The 17168-nt window shown below is 45.9% G+C and overlaps 7 protein-coding genes across 7 annotated transcripts; all 7 read left to right on the forward strand.

The window, feature by feature from the left end:
* Positions 1 to 1453: 1453 nt before the first annotated feature.
* On the forward strand, positions 1454 to 2908 carry BO82DRAFT_396591 (uncharacterized protein; the record flags this gene model as incomplete). The annotated part of the gene is made up of 4 exons (XM_025638851.1): positions 1454 to 1460; positions 1523 to 2071; positions 2129 to 2348; positions 2397 to 2908. 4 exons carry the CDS (start codon positions 1454 to 1456, stop codon positions 2767 to 2769), a joined length of 1149 nt encoding a protein of 382 aa, XP_025485988.1. The 3' UTR covers positions 2770 to 2908.
* Positions 2882 to 3225, forward strand: BO82DRAFT_12539 (uncharacterized protein). The gene has a single exon (XM_025629923.1). It carries the CDS (start codon positions 2994 to 2996, stop codon positions 3174 to 3176), a length of 183 nt encoding a protein of 60 aa, XP_025485989.1. The 5' UTR covers positions 2882 to 2993; the 3' UTR covers positions 3177 to 3225.
* Positions 3226 to 7415: 4190 nt separating this feature from the next.
* On the forward strand, positions 7416 to 7775 carry BO82DRAFT_407696 (uncharacterized protein; the record flags this gene model as incomplete). The annotated part of the gene is made up of 2 exons (XM_025639648.1): positions 7416 to 7424; positions 7476 to 7775. 2 exons carry the CDS (start codon positions 7416 to 7418, stop codon positions 7773 to 7775), a joined length of 309 nt encoding a protein of 102 aa, XP_025485990.1.
* A 1014-nt stretch (positions 7776 to 8789) lies between these two features.
* BO82DRAFT_12647 (BTB/POZ domain-containing protein) lies at positions 8790 to 10038 on the forward strand. The gene is made up of 3 exons (XM_025629939.1): positions 8790 to 8907; positions 8964 to 9090; positions 9152 to 10038. The coding sequence occupies exons 2-3, from the start codon at positions 8965 to 8967 to the stop codon at positions 9743 to 9745; spliced, it is 720 nt and encodes a 239-aa protein (XP_025485991.1). The 5' UTR covers positions 8790 to 8907; position 8964; the 3' UTR covers positions 9746 to 10038.
* A 330-nt stretch (positions 10039 to 10368) lies between these two features.
* Positions 10369 to 11836, forward strand: BO82DRAFT_396593 (uncharacterized protein). Its single transcript, XM_025638852.1, has 3 exons — positions 10369 to 10975; positions 11037 to 11046; positions 11132 to 11836. Exons 1-3 carry the CDS (start codon positions 10386 to 10388, stop codon positions 11651 to 11653), a joined length of 1122 nt encoding a protein of 373 aa, XP_025485992.1. The 5' UTR covers positions 10369 to 10385; the 3' UTR covers positions 11654 to 11836.
* Positions 11837 to 12321: 485 nt separating this feature from the next.
* BO82DRAFT_323288 (DUF3723 domain-containing protein) lies at positions 12322 to 14908 on the forward strand. Its single transcript, XM_025632793.1, has 3 exons — positions 12322 to 12836; positions 12894 to 13183; positions 13288 to 14908. The coding sequence occupies exons 1-3, from the start codon at positions 12419 to 12421 to the stop codon at positions 14794 to 14796; spliced, it is 2217 nt and encodes a 738-aa protein (XP_025485993.1). The 5' UTR covers positions 12322 to 12418; the 3' UTR covers positions 14797 to 14908.
* An 894-nt stretch (positions 14909 to 15802) lies between these two features.
* On the forward strand, positions 15803 to 16712 carry BO82DRAFT_396595 (BTB/POZ domain-containing protein; the record flags this gene model as incomplete). The annotated part of the gene is made up of 2 exons (XM_025638853.1): positions 15803 to 15926; positions 15974 to 16712. The coding sequence occupies exons 1-2, from the start codon at positions 15898 to 15900 to the stop codon at positions 16710 to 16712; spliced, it is 768 nt and encodes a 255-aa protein (XP_025485994.1). The 5' UTR covers positions 15803 to 15897.
* Between the last annotated feature and the right edge of the window lie 456 nt (positions 16713 to 17168).

Genomic DNA, 17168 nt, shown 5'->3' on the forward strand with positions numbered 1-17168 from the left:
CAGTCTGTCCCTACTCTCCAGTCTGTCCCTACTCTTTGGCCTGCGCCTACTCTTTGGTCCGCGCCTACTCTCCAGTCTGTTCCTACTCTTCAGTCTGTTTCTACTCTTTAGTCTGCGCCTACTCTCCAGTCTATTTCTACTCTCCAGTCTGTCCCTACCTTTCATTCTGTTTCTACTCTTCAGTTCGTCCCTACTCTTTGGTCTGTCCCTACCTCTTAGTTTGTACCACCTCTGCAACTCGTCAAATAAGGGTATATTGAAAGTCACTGCGTCCATGTAGATGCCATAATGACAATTAGCGATCTGGTTGCTGCGGGCGCCCGCTTCATTACTCGGTCTCAATAATTAAAACATGCGATATGTAACTACACAGAAACATACCAGGACAAGTAGAGACAAATCTCGAGTCCTCAAGTAAAGAAAACAATCTAGGGAATGAACGATTCCTTGACCCGCTGGAACATGCCATGGGAGAGCTACGATAGCACTAATTGAGACTGGTCTTTAGCGCTTTCCAGGCTATGCATTCAATTGCGGTTGCTGTTGAACAGGTTGCAAGAATTGAACATCTGCATAGTCGCGTGTTGAACGCAACTCATACAGCAGTTGCACAGGTAGAAAAGCGAGGGCAGTTGCAAGCACTGGCTCGGAATCCACACTTGGACCGAGTAAGCACTAGTCAAGACCGGTCTTCTTTGGCGCCATTTTAGAGTTCGAGTACCCAAGCTATAATGATTCAAAGGAGAAAATCGTCAACTGCGAGGTGTTGAACAGATGGATGTCGCTCATTACAAGAAAATGATTCCGTTCAACTCTTTGTTCAAAGCTAATTGTCCCACTATGGTTCATCTGCGTCCTGTTGATGCATTTTCTCGTCTCTCAGAGATACTCGGATTCCAGAATAACACCAAGTATATTGATACTGCCCAAGGATATAATGGCAATACCTAGAGCTGGCAATATAGATCTGATCGAGGCAGAATTACCTACTACAGCTTTCCGAATAAGAACGTAGCCTGCACACGTCGGAAAAGTGCTTCTGAATAGCCGAGGATGCCAGAGCTAACGATATTATTGGACGCAAGTTTACCCGCGCCCATGTCTGAATTACCCGCTAACATTATTGCCATTACAGGCGAGTCCCTCTCCTATTGATGCCTTGACAGAAACAAAGTTCTTCGAAGTAATTTGAGCCCTCGAAATCAGATTGGACAATTGCTAAGCAATTGACAGCTCTCTTCTCTTATTGGAATCCTTCGTCGAGAATTGCAGCCACTTTCATGCGCGCTAATTCGCCAGCTGTCTGAAAGGGCATACCATGGGGGTTTCATACCGAGCCGCGGTGTCTTGACTGTCAGAGACGATTCCGACGTAATGACGGCTAGCCTACATAATACAGACAACGAATGCAAGTACTCTAGTTTGTTTGAGGGTCTCCTCGCTGTATGCACGAATGCAGCGTGGGTGAATGAGACCTTTCGAAACTTCTTATTGATCCATTCCTAACCACTTCCTTTTGCAGCATTTCCAGATGGTGCAGCAGCTTTGGCTAGGCTGCCATTAACCGGGGCGGACAATTCCCAGTGCATAAGTCCCTCTGACGTCGCAAAAGAAGTAAATTCTGAGAGTTTCAGAGCACCTGTTGCTTTGGGCGGTGGTACGCCTTCTGAAACACTGAGCGACGTGAGGGTATCCCGAGGTGTTAATCAAGAATCTTGCCCCGAGACTGTTCAGAATCCGGGCAAGTCCCGCAAACGACCGAGGCCCGTGCCAGAATCTGCTTTGAGCCTGACATTTGACGAGCACATTATATACGCGCTTCTGTCACAATGTGAGTTCGCGAAAAAAAGACGGTTGAACCATGAAGAAATCCTGCAGGTCCTGGACGCGCAAAGGCACCTCGTCGTCAGAAGTCCGCGTCAAATCCTTGAGCCTATTTGGGCCTGCTGGGAAGAAAATGTGGCCCACGGTTTGCTTCCTGTTGGTATCCCCACTTTATGGTTTGGTGTAGAGGCCGCGGCGAGGTGTATCGGCGACCTCGAAGCCGACCCTATTTCGGACTCTTTTGCTGGTAGAATAAAGTGTTTTTTATTTTATTTGAACTACGCTGTGCTCTCCAGTGATCCAGACAGATTCGGCTTGCGTCCCAAAAGAGGCCGAAAAACAAGCCATTTGATTGACTTGATCACCCAGCATCTGGAAGACGGTCCCTTTGAGAGATGCAGTACAGACACTTGGCGCAAAGCAGTTCACAAGTACCGACAAAAGGGGTTCCGTCTGTGGCAGCTCGCAAGTGTACTTGGTTTCGGTTTTCTCCTAGCCACCGACGCTGCTGTAATTGAGAAATTGTAAGTAAACTATCCAGTCAATGTCTTAACTGCTGACGCGAGTCTCAGAACGATTCACACCTTTACCAACAGCCAAGTGGATGCCCTTGTTACCTGTGCTTATTACACCCGCCCTGCAACACTGGAATATTTCCATTCCTTGGAGTCGGCGTTCAGAAATTTGGTTTTCGGGGAAAGGACGCTCGATACTGCGGGAATAAATGCTCAGGATTCGCTGACTCAGCTACGGTGTAGCTCGCGGCTCAACCTGACACGGTCGCAACTGGCCGAAATGCGAGAAAAAGATGAGGCGCAATACAACAACCAATATTCTGGCTGTCCTTGGATAGTGCTCGACTCCAAGAGACAAATTTTGCCAAAGGCAAAAGAGCTTCTTGAAAAGCATTACGAAGTGTGGACAGATTTCGCTTACCACAATTGACCTGGTCCCATGGAAAGACTTGACAGGTACGGTACACGTACGCACTGTCGGGACTCTCGTTCACTTGAGAAAACGTCTGTCATCCTGCATCTCTCTCCCGTCCGAGATCCGCAAAAGGCTATCTCGCTGGGCATACGACTTTTAAGGCCCCGTACAAGATATGATCTATTCCTGTATCCCTTCTTGCTTGATGTCGCCGTACTAGTAAACTTGACCTTATCCAAATGAGTTTCCTAAGTTATACCTGCTCTCGACTGGCTAACAACCTTCCCTGTACCCACCATCTATGTATACTCTGGTATAGCAGTCAATTAGCTACTTGCGTGCCAGAGGGCACCCGTTGCAAACCGAACAAGTGGCCTGCCGTAAATACACTGGCGTCCGCTAGCGTCTGGAGTAGCTCATAACACCGTAGAGGTAGAAATGAGGCATCTGTGAACGCTGGGTGCACATTCTACGCACCGCAAAGTTTTGCGCCCCGTGGTTTTTTGCCGGGCTCTTACTCCGCGCGAAAATAATGCAGCGCGTAATATTCTGCCTACCATGAAAAGTTGCGGGGATGTATTAAATTCCGTTTGATCAATTAGCATCCGAGAGAGATTAGTAAGGAGGTGAGAAGGAATATTTAACGGCGCAATTCGGGTACGTGCCTATGCCGATGAGACAAAAAAGCGCCCATTTGGTAACGTACCTTAACAAAGCGCCCATCCGGTACCGTACCTTAATAGACGAGCACTTTAGGTTAGTACCTGGGTAGGAACCATGCCAGAAAATTCCAGAATCCACATCCCATGCATTTGCTATGCTTAAAAGGCTCCTATCCCCCGGCCTTCTCACTTTTGATTCACTGTACAAATTGCCAGCCATTTGTGCAGGAAGTATTCACGGTTCAAGTTTATATTTGACAGCTGAGACGCTAAGTTCCTAATGGAATATCAGTCAACAGCAATAGTAGACCTGGGTCCAGTTGTTCTACACTCCCATCTCCCATGTACTGACTAAGCACTCGTACCGAAGCTTTGCCGAGTATCCAGAAAGGGAACCATCATCGTCCCGCTGGTAAACATATGGCCCATTCTCAAAAGTGCGCGACGAACCGAGAGGGTGAGCCACAAAAGTCGCTGACTAATGAACACAGTGAATGAGGCTCCTGGTTCATGGCTGGCCAGGTTAGTGATTAGATAATCGTGTTTCCAGGCTAGATCATTCTTGTGCCCCGCGATTAATGGTAGACTGTCGACCACGACCTTACCGGTTGGTCTTCCCGCTTTTCTGTTGTCCACTGTTTATCTGCTGCACCATGCAGATATCAGCCTTAAAGCGCTGAATACTCTTTTGAGCATCATAATTTCCAAAGGTCCAGTGGTGTTCATTACTCCCCACATACTGACAGGAGAAGCACAATTCTTCATTGCAAAAATGGTGCAGTCGCTTGTCGGACATGTCACGAGATTGACCTGATCAAATTCCACCCTTCTTTTACCTTTTGGCGACCCAAATACACTTTCGGCCCTGGTATGCAAGGAGGTGAGCAATCCCGTCTTTGGCTGAACAATTTAGAACTGACTTCTTGGATGCAAGAAGTCACCCGAAATTTTAGCCAGATGGAGGAATTCTGGGCGACTTCTGGAGACCACAAGAAGCATTGGATGACTAGGATCGATACACTAATAGTGAAAACACCTCGAATTGCCTGGATGCTTTCATACCCTCCCACCGCAGCGCAGTTAGGTTGACCTCAGCCATTCTCAGATGTGAGCATTGGCCATTTGTCCTAGCCCGAATACGAGCAGCAAGCCGAATGGCACGAGTGCTGCCGTCGAGATACATTTGGAAAGACAGACCAAGCTGTACTCGCACATGGCTTCCTCTGAAAAAAGCTCTGGCTTCCGTTCATTGAATGTGCAGGTGGTGCTCGGTGACATTCTGGCAAAGAACCTCTGAGGTACTCTAAGGCCCGCAAGTCTCGCCGTTTTTGCTACGACCCTGACGTTTGAAAATCCTCACGGGTAGTGGGCTGATTTTGCGGCGTCATCTTCGCTGACATTTGGTCAACGATTCTTTGATTGATCGAGTGTGCTTACCATGAATCACTCGAATTATCTCATCGATCATGGCTCAGTGGTCATCGCAACGGCTCGGTTGTGCTTCTGGTTCTCTGGTCAACCTGACCAGCAACTCATATCTTGAACATCGGAGGAATAGTCCGCTCACTATGCTTTGGCCTAAAGAGGTACTCAGCGATTTGGAAACCATACACGGCGAGTTCGACGGCTAATACTTCAAATCACATACGTCAACCCCGCTTTTTCGTTGTTGACGTTCGGTCGACATGGAAGCGTCGGCGTTTTGAGCTTGATTCCTAGTCAAATCCATAAGAAGTCATGACCGAAGCCAGGAGTTACCTCGATCCCCCGCACAGACACGCCGCAGCAGTAGTGAACTGTTGAACTGAATTCAGACGGTCTCTACCCTTCTGCGGAAAATCTTGTCTGATGATGACGGTTGAGTATCAGCTTGAAATGCTGAAGTGCCCTTGCTGCCGAGTATGAAAATTGGAGAGTTTCATCCGACGGGAAGTCATCTAAAAAGCCGTCGCTGCCATTGAGGCGGTATCAATGTCCTCTTCCTAGAATGCTGGACGGCACGGCTGCCGCACAATAAGGCTGACATGATTAAGTGACTACTAAACTCAACAAGAAACAGCCATGAGTTTTCCGTGTTTCTTGGATTGCTTGCATTGCCGAGCAGCATTAGACTAGGCTGGCCCTCAGAAGTATGAACAATCATATGGTCTTGGAATCCAATGGGTTCAGTATGATGTACTGCCATCTGGTATATCCCTCGCGAAATCGCTAGGAGGATTTTCACCACACAGCAAGAGATTTTGAGTACCGCCCGTCGATCACGTGAGCGATAGATTTTCGCCTTTCGATTTTCGCAGCTAAGAATGACAATTGGCGCGACAGGAGCGTCTGATATCGATCAAAAGATTATGGAAGGGAGACTTGCTGGCAGCAAAATCTTCTCGAAATCTAATTGCTCGGGGCTTTCTGTCATTTGGGAAACCCTTTATTCGAATGCATTCATCAGGGAGGAGACCGTGATTTTTGAAGCACACTTCGATGGGATGATATATCTTCAATCACATTCCCTCACGACATTAATGGCCAAAATCTATGTGCCAAGAGTAATGAACTCGAATTGGCTACCGAACATCTACTGCTCGAAGGATATTGGTTCATGGCTCCTTAGCCTCAATCAACGGAACGTCAATATCTCATTCAGATATTCGAGACTCCCATTCTTCAATAGTTGAGCCCAAGAGGAATATCTGATTACACAAAACCGACGAACCTGCATCTACGCGATGCGATATAGCCTGCTATAAGTAGGGGGCTTTGATTTCACATCGAAAATTTACGAAGTGAGCAGGCAAGCTGGACGTCGCTTTGAACACGTTGGTACAAGAGAGACATGGCCAAAGCTCTTGATTGTTGGGCTAGCGATCGCCCTGAGAACGCTGCAGGGCACTCCGCGGAGCTTCAGTCGCTGAAAGCTCAGGTCTTCTCAGAATAGCACTCTGCTTGTTATTTTCCGAAATGCATGAATCAGGCCGTTTATCCCAAACTATCAGTTTACTGGTTGTATATCATTTATGATTGTCAACCATGGCCAGATACTAGTGAAGAAGGAGAACCAGACAAGACGAGAGATACAATTGATAGCGGATATAACAGCAGTAGCGATAGCAAGGAACGATGCCCTCGCTATAAGTGTTTGGAAAGCGTCCCAGGCGGAACTTCTCTAAGAGAAGTACTACTATTCCTGAGGTCATAGTATCGATGCCTCAGACATAATCAAGATGCAAATACAGATTGGTTCGCAGGGAGCCAGTCGATAGTTAATAGCCAGAGAAGGTGCTCATCTCAAACATTCTGTCCACCGCTCCGGATCGAGGTTTTAAAGGCTCGCACAAGAAGAGACATGCAAGAACGCAGCCGTACATGTCAACAACGCAGAGCAGTGGACACAACAGCGAATGCCTGATAAGCGGGACCAGTCATCCGTGCGGATCGATCCCGAAGGCTCAAAACCAAGCGCAGCCCTGTGTTCAGGCTCTAGACAGTTCAACACAGAACATAAAGAGACAAAACCGTGAAATCCTGCAGACAGTGGAAATTACCTCGCACGATGACTTCTGGTTCCGCTCTCTGATCAGTACCGACAAACTACAACGGCTATGTGATCATGGCTGCTCTAGCTCACTGAAATACGCGCCTGTTTTTGTCCTTCTAATCGTCGGAGTGACAGACAAATTGTCTAGAGTATCAAGGTCATTTCATATCTTCACAAGCTGGGAGATTGGACCATAACCCACACAATTGCGGGTTCTAGCCATCTCTATCGAGTCACAAAGCATCAACAACAAATCTAGGCGTGGAAGTTGATGTACGTTCTGTGATCGAGATTGCGCAAAACCACCGTCCGAAAAAGCGGGTGTACTGCAATACTTGATAGTACATTCATGGTTTCCATGAGATTCAAGAAAGACCTCTGGATGCATGAGAAAATTGCGGAACTTGCCTCGGCTTCTTCAACAATATTGAATGATATCCAAATACTTAGGTGATCTTTCTTCGCTCATGATTGAGGTAGCGTGGAACTTCGGCAATCGTCGAACTACGTTCTGACGACTTCTCGAGTCTTACGCCTGGGACAGGCGACGGCAGATGCTCCTTCGACTGTGCCCGTCTTACAAGTACTATCTTACGACCCGTCCAGTCTTAGAACTCCAGTCTTACGACTATCCCGGTCTTACGACTATCCCGGTCTTACGACTATCCCGGTCTTACGACTATCCCGGTCTTACGACTATCCCGATCTTACGACTATCCCGGTCTTACGACTACCCCAGTCTTACGACTATCCCAGTCTTACAACCTGTAGTCGTCCGACTGGTTTGGCCGTCCGACTACCTTCTCTCGATCATATCGCTCGTATGAACAGGGTCCGACATATCTACTGTTGCGCTTCTAGCCTTCTGTATTATACCTAACGACTCAAGTCTTCGCGATCTGTGCTACACTTCGATGATTTCCGACACCCTGCTTCTTAAAACCATGAACCTCAGCACTCATTTGTCCTAGGCCTTCAGTCGTAATCTCTCAATAATTTATTACTTTGTAGGACTTAGGTCCTTAAGAGAAAGAGATTACAGCACAATATTCTGCTGCGGGCAAGTACAATATCATTTGCGAGCATCATATTCAACTCGGGACCGAAGGTAGCCTTGGTTAGCAAAGGATACACGATGTCGCCATCGACATGTTGACTCGTACTCTAGGCATTGTTTAACATCCGTGTCTCGATGTCGCAAGACCCAATCTTCAATTAAGCTTGAGTTTCCAATCAGAAATACCTCATACTTCTATGCTCGCTGTCATCCGAGTCGAATTCTCTAGATTATGAGAGTGCTAACAATAAGAAGCATCAGTATAGATCAGGTGAGATGACTGCCCGTGTAGATCGTGTTTTTGAATTCATCGAATTGCTTTGATCACCACGGGCACCAGAAAGCTCCAAAGGTGGAATTTGTTTAAGTCTACCTTATTCGATAGGGCACACTAAAAAACGTTCATAGCTGTTCAAAGACGCCAAGACACTTTACGAGTCACTTGGAGAAGGTCAGAGCAGTGCGATCCTATTCTGGCACCCTCATCACAATTTGCCTAACGACCTTCAAGATCTTTTAATACGAGGATCCGCACTTCCAAACGATAATGTGTGGCAAGGGGGCCACCAGCAAGGGAGTATTCGTATTTGGCTATAACGATGAAACCAGCTGTTAACAAAAGGCTATTTTAGTATGATGTCATTGATTGATTCTAGATGTTCTACTAATGGGCTATAAATATTTTCTGTATGGGATCAGTATCACTCGTCTTTATTCTCGACCATGACTTTTGAGTAGAGCATCAAGACAACTCGAATATCAAGATGCCAATGAAGAGACCAGTACACAAAACATCTTCCTGGGCTGCGCATGATGTACTCGAAAGACCTTTGAGCAACAAAATCGAAACCCCGATCCCCCTCCAAGAACTTATGAATGCTCTAGCAAAGTACGTGCTTCAGGTTGCCAAGCAATCAATGCATCACCTCCGTTTGCACATCAACTGATCGAATATCAGCATGCGTCTCAACCCAAAATACAGTGACTTTACCATTCTGTGTGGTGAAGAGTCCTTCCCTGCCCATAAATGTATAGTTTGCGCGCAATCAGGATTCTTCTCTGGTGCCATGGAAGGAGTTTTCATTGTACGCAGCCAGAGTGGCCTGGCATTTGAAGGTATCTGTCTGACTCGGGAAAACACAATAGGAAGCTACCACAAATACCGTCGAGATTCAAGAAGATCCGACTTTGGTGAAGCAGGCGATTGAGTACTTATACACTTTGGACTACCAAGTCATATCTCACAATGCGACAGAACGAAGCCACGAACAAGGCAATGAATTGAGCCTCACAAGCTCGAGTTGCCACGTTCCTGACGGTGAAACTACAATACAGGAGACTCGGGGGACCTCAGGTCAATCTCCTGATACAAACGATGCTGGAAATACCACTCCTATGCTTGACCCTCTCTCATTTCACATACTTATGTACTCTCTCGCAGACCGTCTCCTCGTCACAGGATTGAAAGCTCTCGCCCAAAAAAAAGTTGAATATGAAATGGCTCAAAGACTAGACGCGGCTTCATTCCCGCAGGCAGTCTTGGAAATCTACAATTCAACGCCTAAAAGTGACAGAGGTTTAAGGGACCTTGCCGTGGACATCACTTTGCGTAACCTTTCTTTGTTGAGGCGGAAAGATGAAGCAGCTGATGCTATCTTCCAAGACACTCTCCTTGATTCCGTTCCACAATTCTCACGTGACTTGCTGATCGCGATGATGAAGAAGTCCGTGACCGCATGAGGCAAAGCGAGAGCTGTGGAAGGAATTGGGCTGAGCAGATTAAACGGTAAAATTTGATTCATCACTGCCTTTATCCTTCTTTGTTTGAGAACTGAGGTATATTCTAGTGCGTCTTCAATTGTTTCACGGTGTTGATCATATGTGGGCTCGTTTAACGGGCTAGCATAGTAATTAAGTCTCGTCTCTGACTACCAAAAGTAACACAGTTTCTGCATCTTATCACTGTACTAGTACTTGCGTTTAAGAGGCACTCTTCTCGCTCAACCACCGTACAACCCGGACCCGATGCTCATCCATCGTGAGCTTTGAACCGCATTGCTACATGTACTTTCCAACTGATCCTTTTTGAAACTGCGTCTCAATTCGAAGGTTGACTAGGCATTGACTGGGCATGAATAGAGTGCCTATATTTCCACTAAGAATCATGCAGTCTCTCCGATCTAGTCAAAATAGATAGTAATCCAACAATGATACGAGCCTAGATCCAGTCCGTCAACCTTACCCCGCATCAATGACGTCTTGTATTTATTGTCACACGATCCCCTAACAGATAAAGGGCTGATTCAGTTTCTCTAGTGTTTCGACATTCTTATAATGTCCATACTAAACATATCAGCCACTGAACTACCTAACCAGAACGATGGATTTTAACGATATTTCTCAATGGCTTTCTGGCCAACAAGCTCCTGGTGTCCCACTTACTAAGGTATTCAGCCAGTATGTGACTGTCCCAGAGGCAGTGCGAATATTTGAACAATTCCAGTCAAAATGGATCCCCAATGGTCAAGTTCTTTGGAGTGGCATACCGTTCGACAAGGCCCAGGCATGGGCAGAGAAAAACAACCTGCAAACATTAACTACAGCCATGGGCCCTTTGATGGATAAAAACAATCCAGAATGTCCGGGGATAGGAAAATCAAAGAATCAATGGAGTCGGTATATTCATGGTGCTTCGGCAATTTTTGCTTGGCATATCGCTAGATTCGAGAAAGTCATACTACTTTCCTCTCCACCACCTCAACGATTACATCCCACTGGTCTTTCAAACTACCAATCGATAGAAGAGCCAATTATTCAAGGACTTCTTGGCCATTGCGCGGTTCAAAAGATCATTAATATACATCCTACTGTTCCGGGCGGCGAAAAATGCCCATACGAAATATGGCCTGATGACGAAACTTTCAAATGGACTAAGCAATTTGGAATGAAATATACCTCTAAAAGATGGAGGTCCGTTGGGATCTCCGGAGACAAGCTACGTTTAAAAGATCTGATTACTCAATCAGGACAGCGTATCCTTAGTAAGAGGACCACTGAGGGGAGCGAAAGATCAAAGGTTTGGCAGATAATATTGTTTTGTCGCGTTGATGCTTACAAACCATTTAGGTGTCCCCGGACAGCCTTCCTCCACCTATTCTGTGGTCTATATTACTCGTCATTTTAGCCAGATTTACAGTCTTCAGTTCAGCCTGTATTCTTTTTACAGTGATTAACAGAACCTTGCGACAAGAAAACGGAGCAAGCAAGCGTTGCCAATTGAGACCTGACTCAAATGACACAGGTGGGTCTGTTCTGACAATGAGATCAAGCAGAAAGAAATCCTTGGGAATTTATCAAAGAAACAAGATCAACTTTGATAAAAGCGCCCGGGATACAACGCAGAAGGAAGCTCAAAAAAAGCGTACAGCAGAGGAAATCCAGCCCAGGGTCCAGGAAGGAGCTCAAAAGAAGCCCAGTGCCAAGGGGAAAAGAAGGACCAAAGTACAGAAGAAAGCTTTAAAGAAGCGCAAAGCGAAGAAAATCCGGACCAAGGCGCAGGAAAGAGGTCAAAAGAAACCCAATGCCAAGAAGAAAACCGGTGTCAAAGCGCAGAAGGAAGCCAAAAAAGTGCAAAGCGAAGAACATTGAGACCGAGGCGCAGACTGAAGCCCACCGCAGAATAAAATCTGGAGAAATTATCTTAAGTTGCATGTACTTTTGAAATATTGCCTGCACTATATTCTGCACTACTTTAGCCAATGTCTCAACCAGGGACCGCCTTTTAGGCGTTAAGGGACCGTGAAACAAAAAACATGGGTCAATATCTCTAGCTACTTAGTCTCAGGAAGATTTTCAACTTCTACAAGTGCTACCGACTAAAAATACTTAGTCACAATAGCATAATCAATTATTCAATTCAAGACAAAATAGCGGACAGCATTTTTCGGGTTGACAATACGGATAATATGCACCCGATCGTATATTCCCCCCAGCTCTTGCACTAGCGACACCTCCCTAAATGACTAGACCTCAGGATTTGTACACTATTAATGACTATGAGAACCTCTGATTCAATCTTCTAGTCCTCTTAAGCTTGAGGTACGTAACTTTACTGTGTACTGGATCATGCTGGCAATGAATAGATTCAGCGATTTGCAATCGATGTGGCCACCACTCTATCTCAAACATGCATATCCTATACTTACCGCATAAATGTGATGCCCTCTTCAGAGATACAGAATTGTGCGAATACAAGTTTGTTTAAATGTGATGACATGTCCAAACTTCATGATGCCCCCCGAAAAGTGAGGATGGAACTTGATTTCTTACGGTTACGTCGAGGTATAAGTCAAGCGTCAACCCATCCCCATTGCCACTGGATCTCTCATCATCATTCATTTTAATTCCTTCATCATGCAGCAAGATTGGCTCACTACCAGAGAAGTGCACGTGGCCACTGAGCGTCGACTGAAGTACCAAGGTACCGCCAGGGTCAGACTTGAGGAAATAGAATTCAATCCACCACTGTCTATAGGTTTGGAGCAACAGAAAATAGATAAACTCAAACAGATTTGGAAGGAAGACGGCTGCCGGAGGCTAGATGTCGAGAATTATATCCCGGCCCTGGCCTCCAGCGAAGCCATCTCTCAAGCATTAGCCAGAATTGGGATGACCCCCGAATGGTTCAAGAACAATCGAACCGACCATTTACCTTCAATGACATTCGATCCTAACCAAATCAAGGGTCTTCATGGACGTCATCGGATTTATGCGGCCGCTGATTTTCTGGCTCCAACCGACAAGTGGTGGGTCGTGGATATCTATCTGGATGGTAAGTTACTGCTATCGTAAGAAAGGCAGAAATTGAGTGCTAATAAATGTTCGGTAGTAGATGTTGACGATGCTCTAAGGGACCACCTAGTTGAAGAGTACGATCTTAACCGAGAACATACAGATGGGTATATCTATCGCAAAATCCGTCAATTTGACGATGACCATTATATTGGGACAAGGTGGAAGGCCCATTTATCATCATCTAATCGCCAACGCTGGGAGCAAATTGTCAATAACAACTGGCTTCGAAAAGCCTTCGACGAGCTACTGGATATCCCAGGTCTCTGGATAGACGGGATGAGGCTGAGTATGGTACATAGACTAGTCGCAATCAGTTGCCCGGAGGTACGCCAACACAAAGTCTGCATTGTTCCCTGAGACCTTCTTCTTTCTGCCTGAAAACTGCTTATTCTGTTCTCGGATCTCATATCATCTAACATCATTTACAGGAGATTCGTGCTTACTTGAACCATGTCCATCGCTTCTGGTCTTCACTGGTTAATGATGACACAGACGCAAAGAAATGTATCGATCAGAAAACAATCAAGAAGCTTGAATTACTCGCGCCCGGCACATCTCCCGATGATGCTAAGTCAGCACAACAAGTGATTTTGACTGGTCAAGTATTTCCCGATCTCGACGAAGACAGGAGGACAGAAATTTGGGACCGACTCAAGGGATTCAAAGGTCTCATACCTTCACTGCGCACATTTTTTGAGGATTTTAAGTACCTGGAAAGTTGTGCCTACTGCCTCAAGCGACTCGTAGGTCCATCTGAGGTATCCATTCATCAAGCATTGAAACAAATATTCATTGTGGCTTCGGATACTACAAACGATTATCTTATTCAAATTGCCGAGTACGAGTATCGGAAAGTGCACATGGTGAGTGCTCAGCAATTCAATTTCGGATACTGCCAGCTCTGGCTGTATGCTATGAGACATTACCCTTTGATGCCGCCCGATCCGAAGAAACAGAACCATCATTTAGCCAAACCAAAACTTGCTCCAGCCGACCAGCACGCCATCTATAACATGGCTCAGCTTGCCCATCAGTTGGGTTTCAGATCGACCGAGATTAACACAATAATTAATGCCTCCCCGGACCATCAAATCGCGCGCACCGCATTACTTCAAGCTCGGAAACCTGACCGGTATCGTTACGATGCTGACACTTTTGAGACCCTGATTGATCGGCTTGTGGAATGTTTTGCGACCGCTAGACCTGCTTGCGAGACTGCAACACAACCTACTTTAAGCAAGCCCGTAAAAGCCCAAGCTCGCTGTGGTCTGCCAAAACTGCAAGCCCAGGAACATGACAAATCGACTTTATTCTTGCCATCCTTTATTGATGAGTTCCCTAAGGCTAATCATGTGACTTCTTGGTTTGTCCGCCGCTGTGTCTTCGGTGCCTTTCTCGGAGCAAACCTGACGCCTCTCGAAGATGGCTTCCAGAATATCCTGTCTGGATTACTAATCAGCCCATCACCGCGAACCGCCAACCCATTATTTCCGCAGATCGAAACCCTCAGAAGCGGACCCAGTCTGGATGGCTTCGAGACATCGGTTGCAGATTTAATGGATGTGGAACCTGTTGCAGACTCTCTGACATTATCGCCTCAGTCTTTCCAATCGCTGGACATCAACCAAGAAGTCGGGAACTCTCAAATCTGGTATTACGAAAACGAATTTCGAACGGAAGATCGAAGTTACTATGAGTTCTTTACAACCCAAAGGGGAGAGAGCCCACCTGAAAGCGTAGAAGCCGGGAACTCTGAAGTTTTCCATTACGAAAACAAATTTCGAACGGAAGATCGAAGTTACTATGAGTTTTTTACAACTCCAAGGGGAGAGAGCCCGGTTGAATCCGTAGCCTGCTGGTCAGTCAATGAGGATAGTGCAGCAGATGAGTCTTTGGAGTTTCATCTCCAAAATGATTGCTTGGAAAGTACACGCTAAAAACCAAACGTGAAGAAAGCGTTGTGTATTGAATCGGTTTCAGTGGGCTTTCTTTTTATTAACTATCGTTGTATCGTTGTATCTGGAATGCGTATCGGACTCCGTATATAAGGCTCACTTTTATCAACCAGAAAACTAGGACTGAAAGGTCTATCGTAATTATGGAAGACTGAAATTAGAATATATGGTCCGACTTTGAGAGGGACTAAAGTGGGTCTAGAGTAATCTAGGCAGAGATACTATAATTATGGCTACTATGCTGATTAGTGAATAATACTCCGCGGGCAGCTTGTAATAATCCTTTTTCTATAGATTCGCGCTTACTCGAGGGTGGACGAAGCTAACAGTCCGCTGCAGCGTAGATAAGAATAGGTTAAAGGTAGTTAGTTAGGCTGGGTGTATCAGTGACTATGTTATTTGCTTTGTTTTGGGGCCCCATCGAGCGCCTGGTCCATCGCTTAAAATAGAGGTTAGGGAGCTAGGATAAACTGTAAGTTTATTAGCTACGGACAGCCCGCCAAGCCTGTGGTCGCCAGGAGTTTTCTTCTAATATGGCGGCGAACCAATTCTTCTGGACCATTGGAATATTAAAAGCAAGCTCACGGGACTTTCCGATCTAAAATGTCTGTGGAATAGGATTGATAAAGTACCTACTAATCATCGATCATCGACCTCGCATTTTTATGCCCGAGGTCTATTCCAGGCTGAGCTGGCTTTACATCAACGTGAACTAGGCTTATGCATCTACTTGGGCAGAACTGGAGTGTTTACACTGCAATGATTCGTTTTCAGATGTCTTGAAACAACGCGATCGAGTATAACGTGGCTAGACCACCACAATTTCTAAACCGGGAATCATAATCCTCAACCAATAGAAACAGAACACGTATTGGTCAGCGGAACTCAGATACTTCTTAACCGGTAGGATGCTCTTTGTTTTCGTCGGGTAGTGATATAATGGGGCGCAAAAAGAATAATAAGCGCGATAGTTCAAGCTCGCCGCTACCTTTGAGAGAAGCTTCACAGTCTGATTATCTAGAAAACTATTCTTCAACTCTCGCACGCAGAACCTCACCCTCACCTCAATTAGCTGACGAAAAGATGCCAGGGACAGAGATAGCATACATCGAGTATGTCTCTCTTCAATATGAATATAGGTGATGCTCACATTCGTCAGCTTTTTGGACTCGGATTTCGTGTCCCTTCGAGTTCGTCAGACGGGACGATCGTTCAGAATCCATCGGAAACTGCTTCAATCAAAGTCCAGGCCACTAATTGCAGCTTTGGATAGTATGCTCAAAGAAGGACAGGACTCCCTGTACGAATTTGAAGATGTAAAAGAGGGAACAGTGGCTCGGTTTATTGAATGGGCATATCGAGGGGATTATCCTACTTTAATCACCTTTTTGGAGCCTCTTCCGAACCCGTTTATCCCGGACAAGGTTGACACAGACATCAAGGATAAGCCTGGAACAAAAAGTCCAGAAACGGACTTTACCTCGGAGAACCATCCTCTCATCATCCACGTTCGGCTTTACATATTCTCACATATTTATATTATTCCTGAACTTCAAAAATTAGCCTACGAAAAGGCGACCGCCTGTTTCGCGGACCTGGACAAGCCGGATGGACTCGACAAGCAACTTGCAGTGATTGATGCTTTACGACTATCCTTTTCCAGGCTCTCTCATAATGATACTTTGTTGGACTGGCTGGCTCAGTATGCCGCTTACAGTGTGGACAAATTGCGGCTACAGGGTTCTTTTCATGATCTTCTGAAAGATTTTCCCGCTTTGAGCTCCCGTATGATGATTTCGCTGAGTCCAGCACAGTCTCCGCCATGGCGGAGTACACAGCAAAAGCACCAGTTCACGCAATATTCTGCTAGATGGACGGGTGATAATTACGATCTTTGAGAAAATCAGTAAGCCAACGCAGCCAAGCGGATTCTTTTCGGACGGGTACACACCGCTTATCTAAGCTTACCGTGTTTGTGCTGTGCTCGTTGAAATGTTTTTCCTCCCCGTTTCCCATCAACAGCTTGCTTTGCGCGCTCGATGTTCCATGGTGCCTGCCTATAATAGAGATCTAGTTTCGTATGTCGCGTCGAGAAATGCTGGCCAGCTTCCGTGCAAAACTTGGTGTTATGCGCTTTAAAGGCCTCAAATATCTTAACCGACGTTTCTTAGTCAGGAATCAGATTGTTTTCATGCTTCTGTTGGTCTAATTTAAGAACATGTACTTTTTTGCGAGTTGATGCCAGCGGGAATTATATTGGATACTCCATTCCGCCCCTCATTGATTGCACATTTTGTTCGAAAGCAATTATCATTCGCGAGATATATCCTGGCAGGCTCGACACCGTTTGCTAA

This window comes from Aspergillus uvarum (genome assembly GCF_003184745.1).
Source record: "Aspergillus uvarum CBS 121591 unplaced genomic scaffold BO82scaffold_104, whole genome shotgun sequence".
NCBI classification, from domain to species: Eukaryota; Fungi; Ascomycota; class Eurotiomycetes; order Eurotiales; family Aspergillaceae; genus Aspergillus; species Aspergillus uvarum.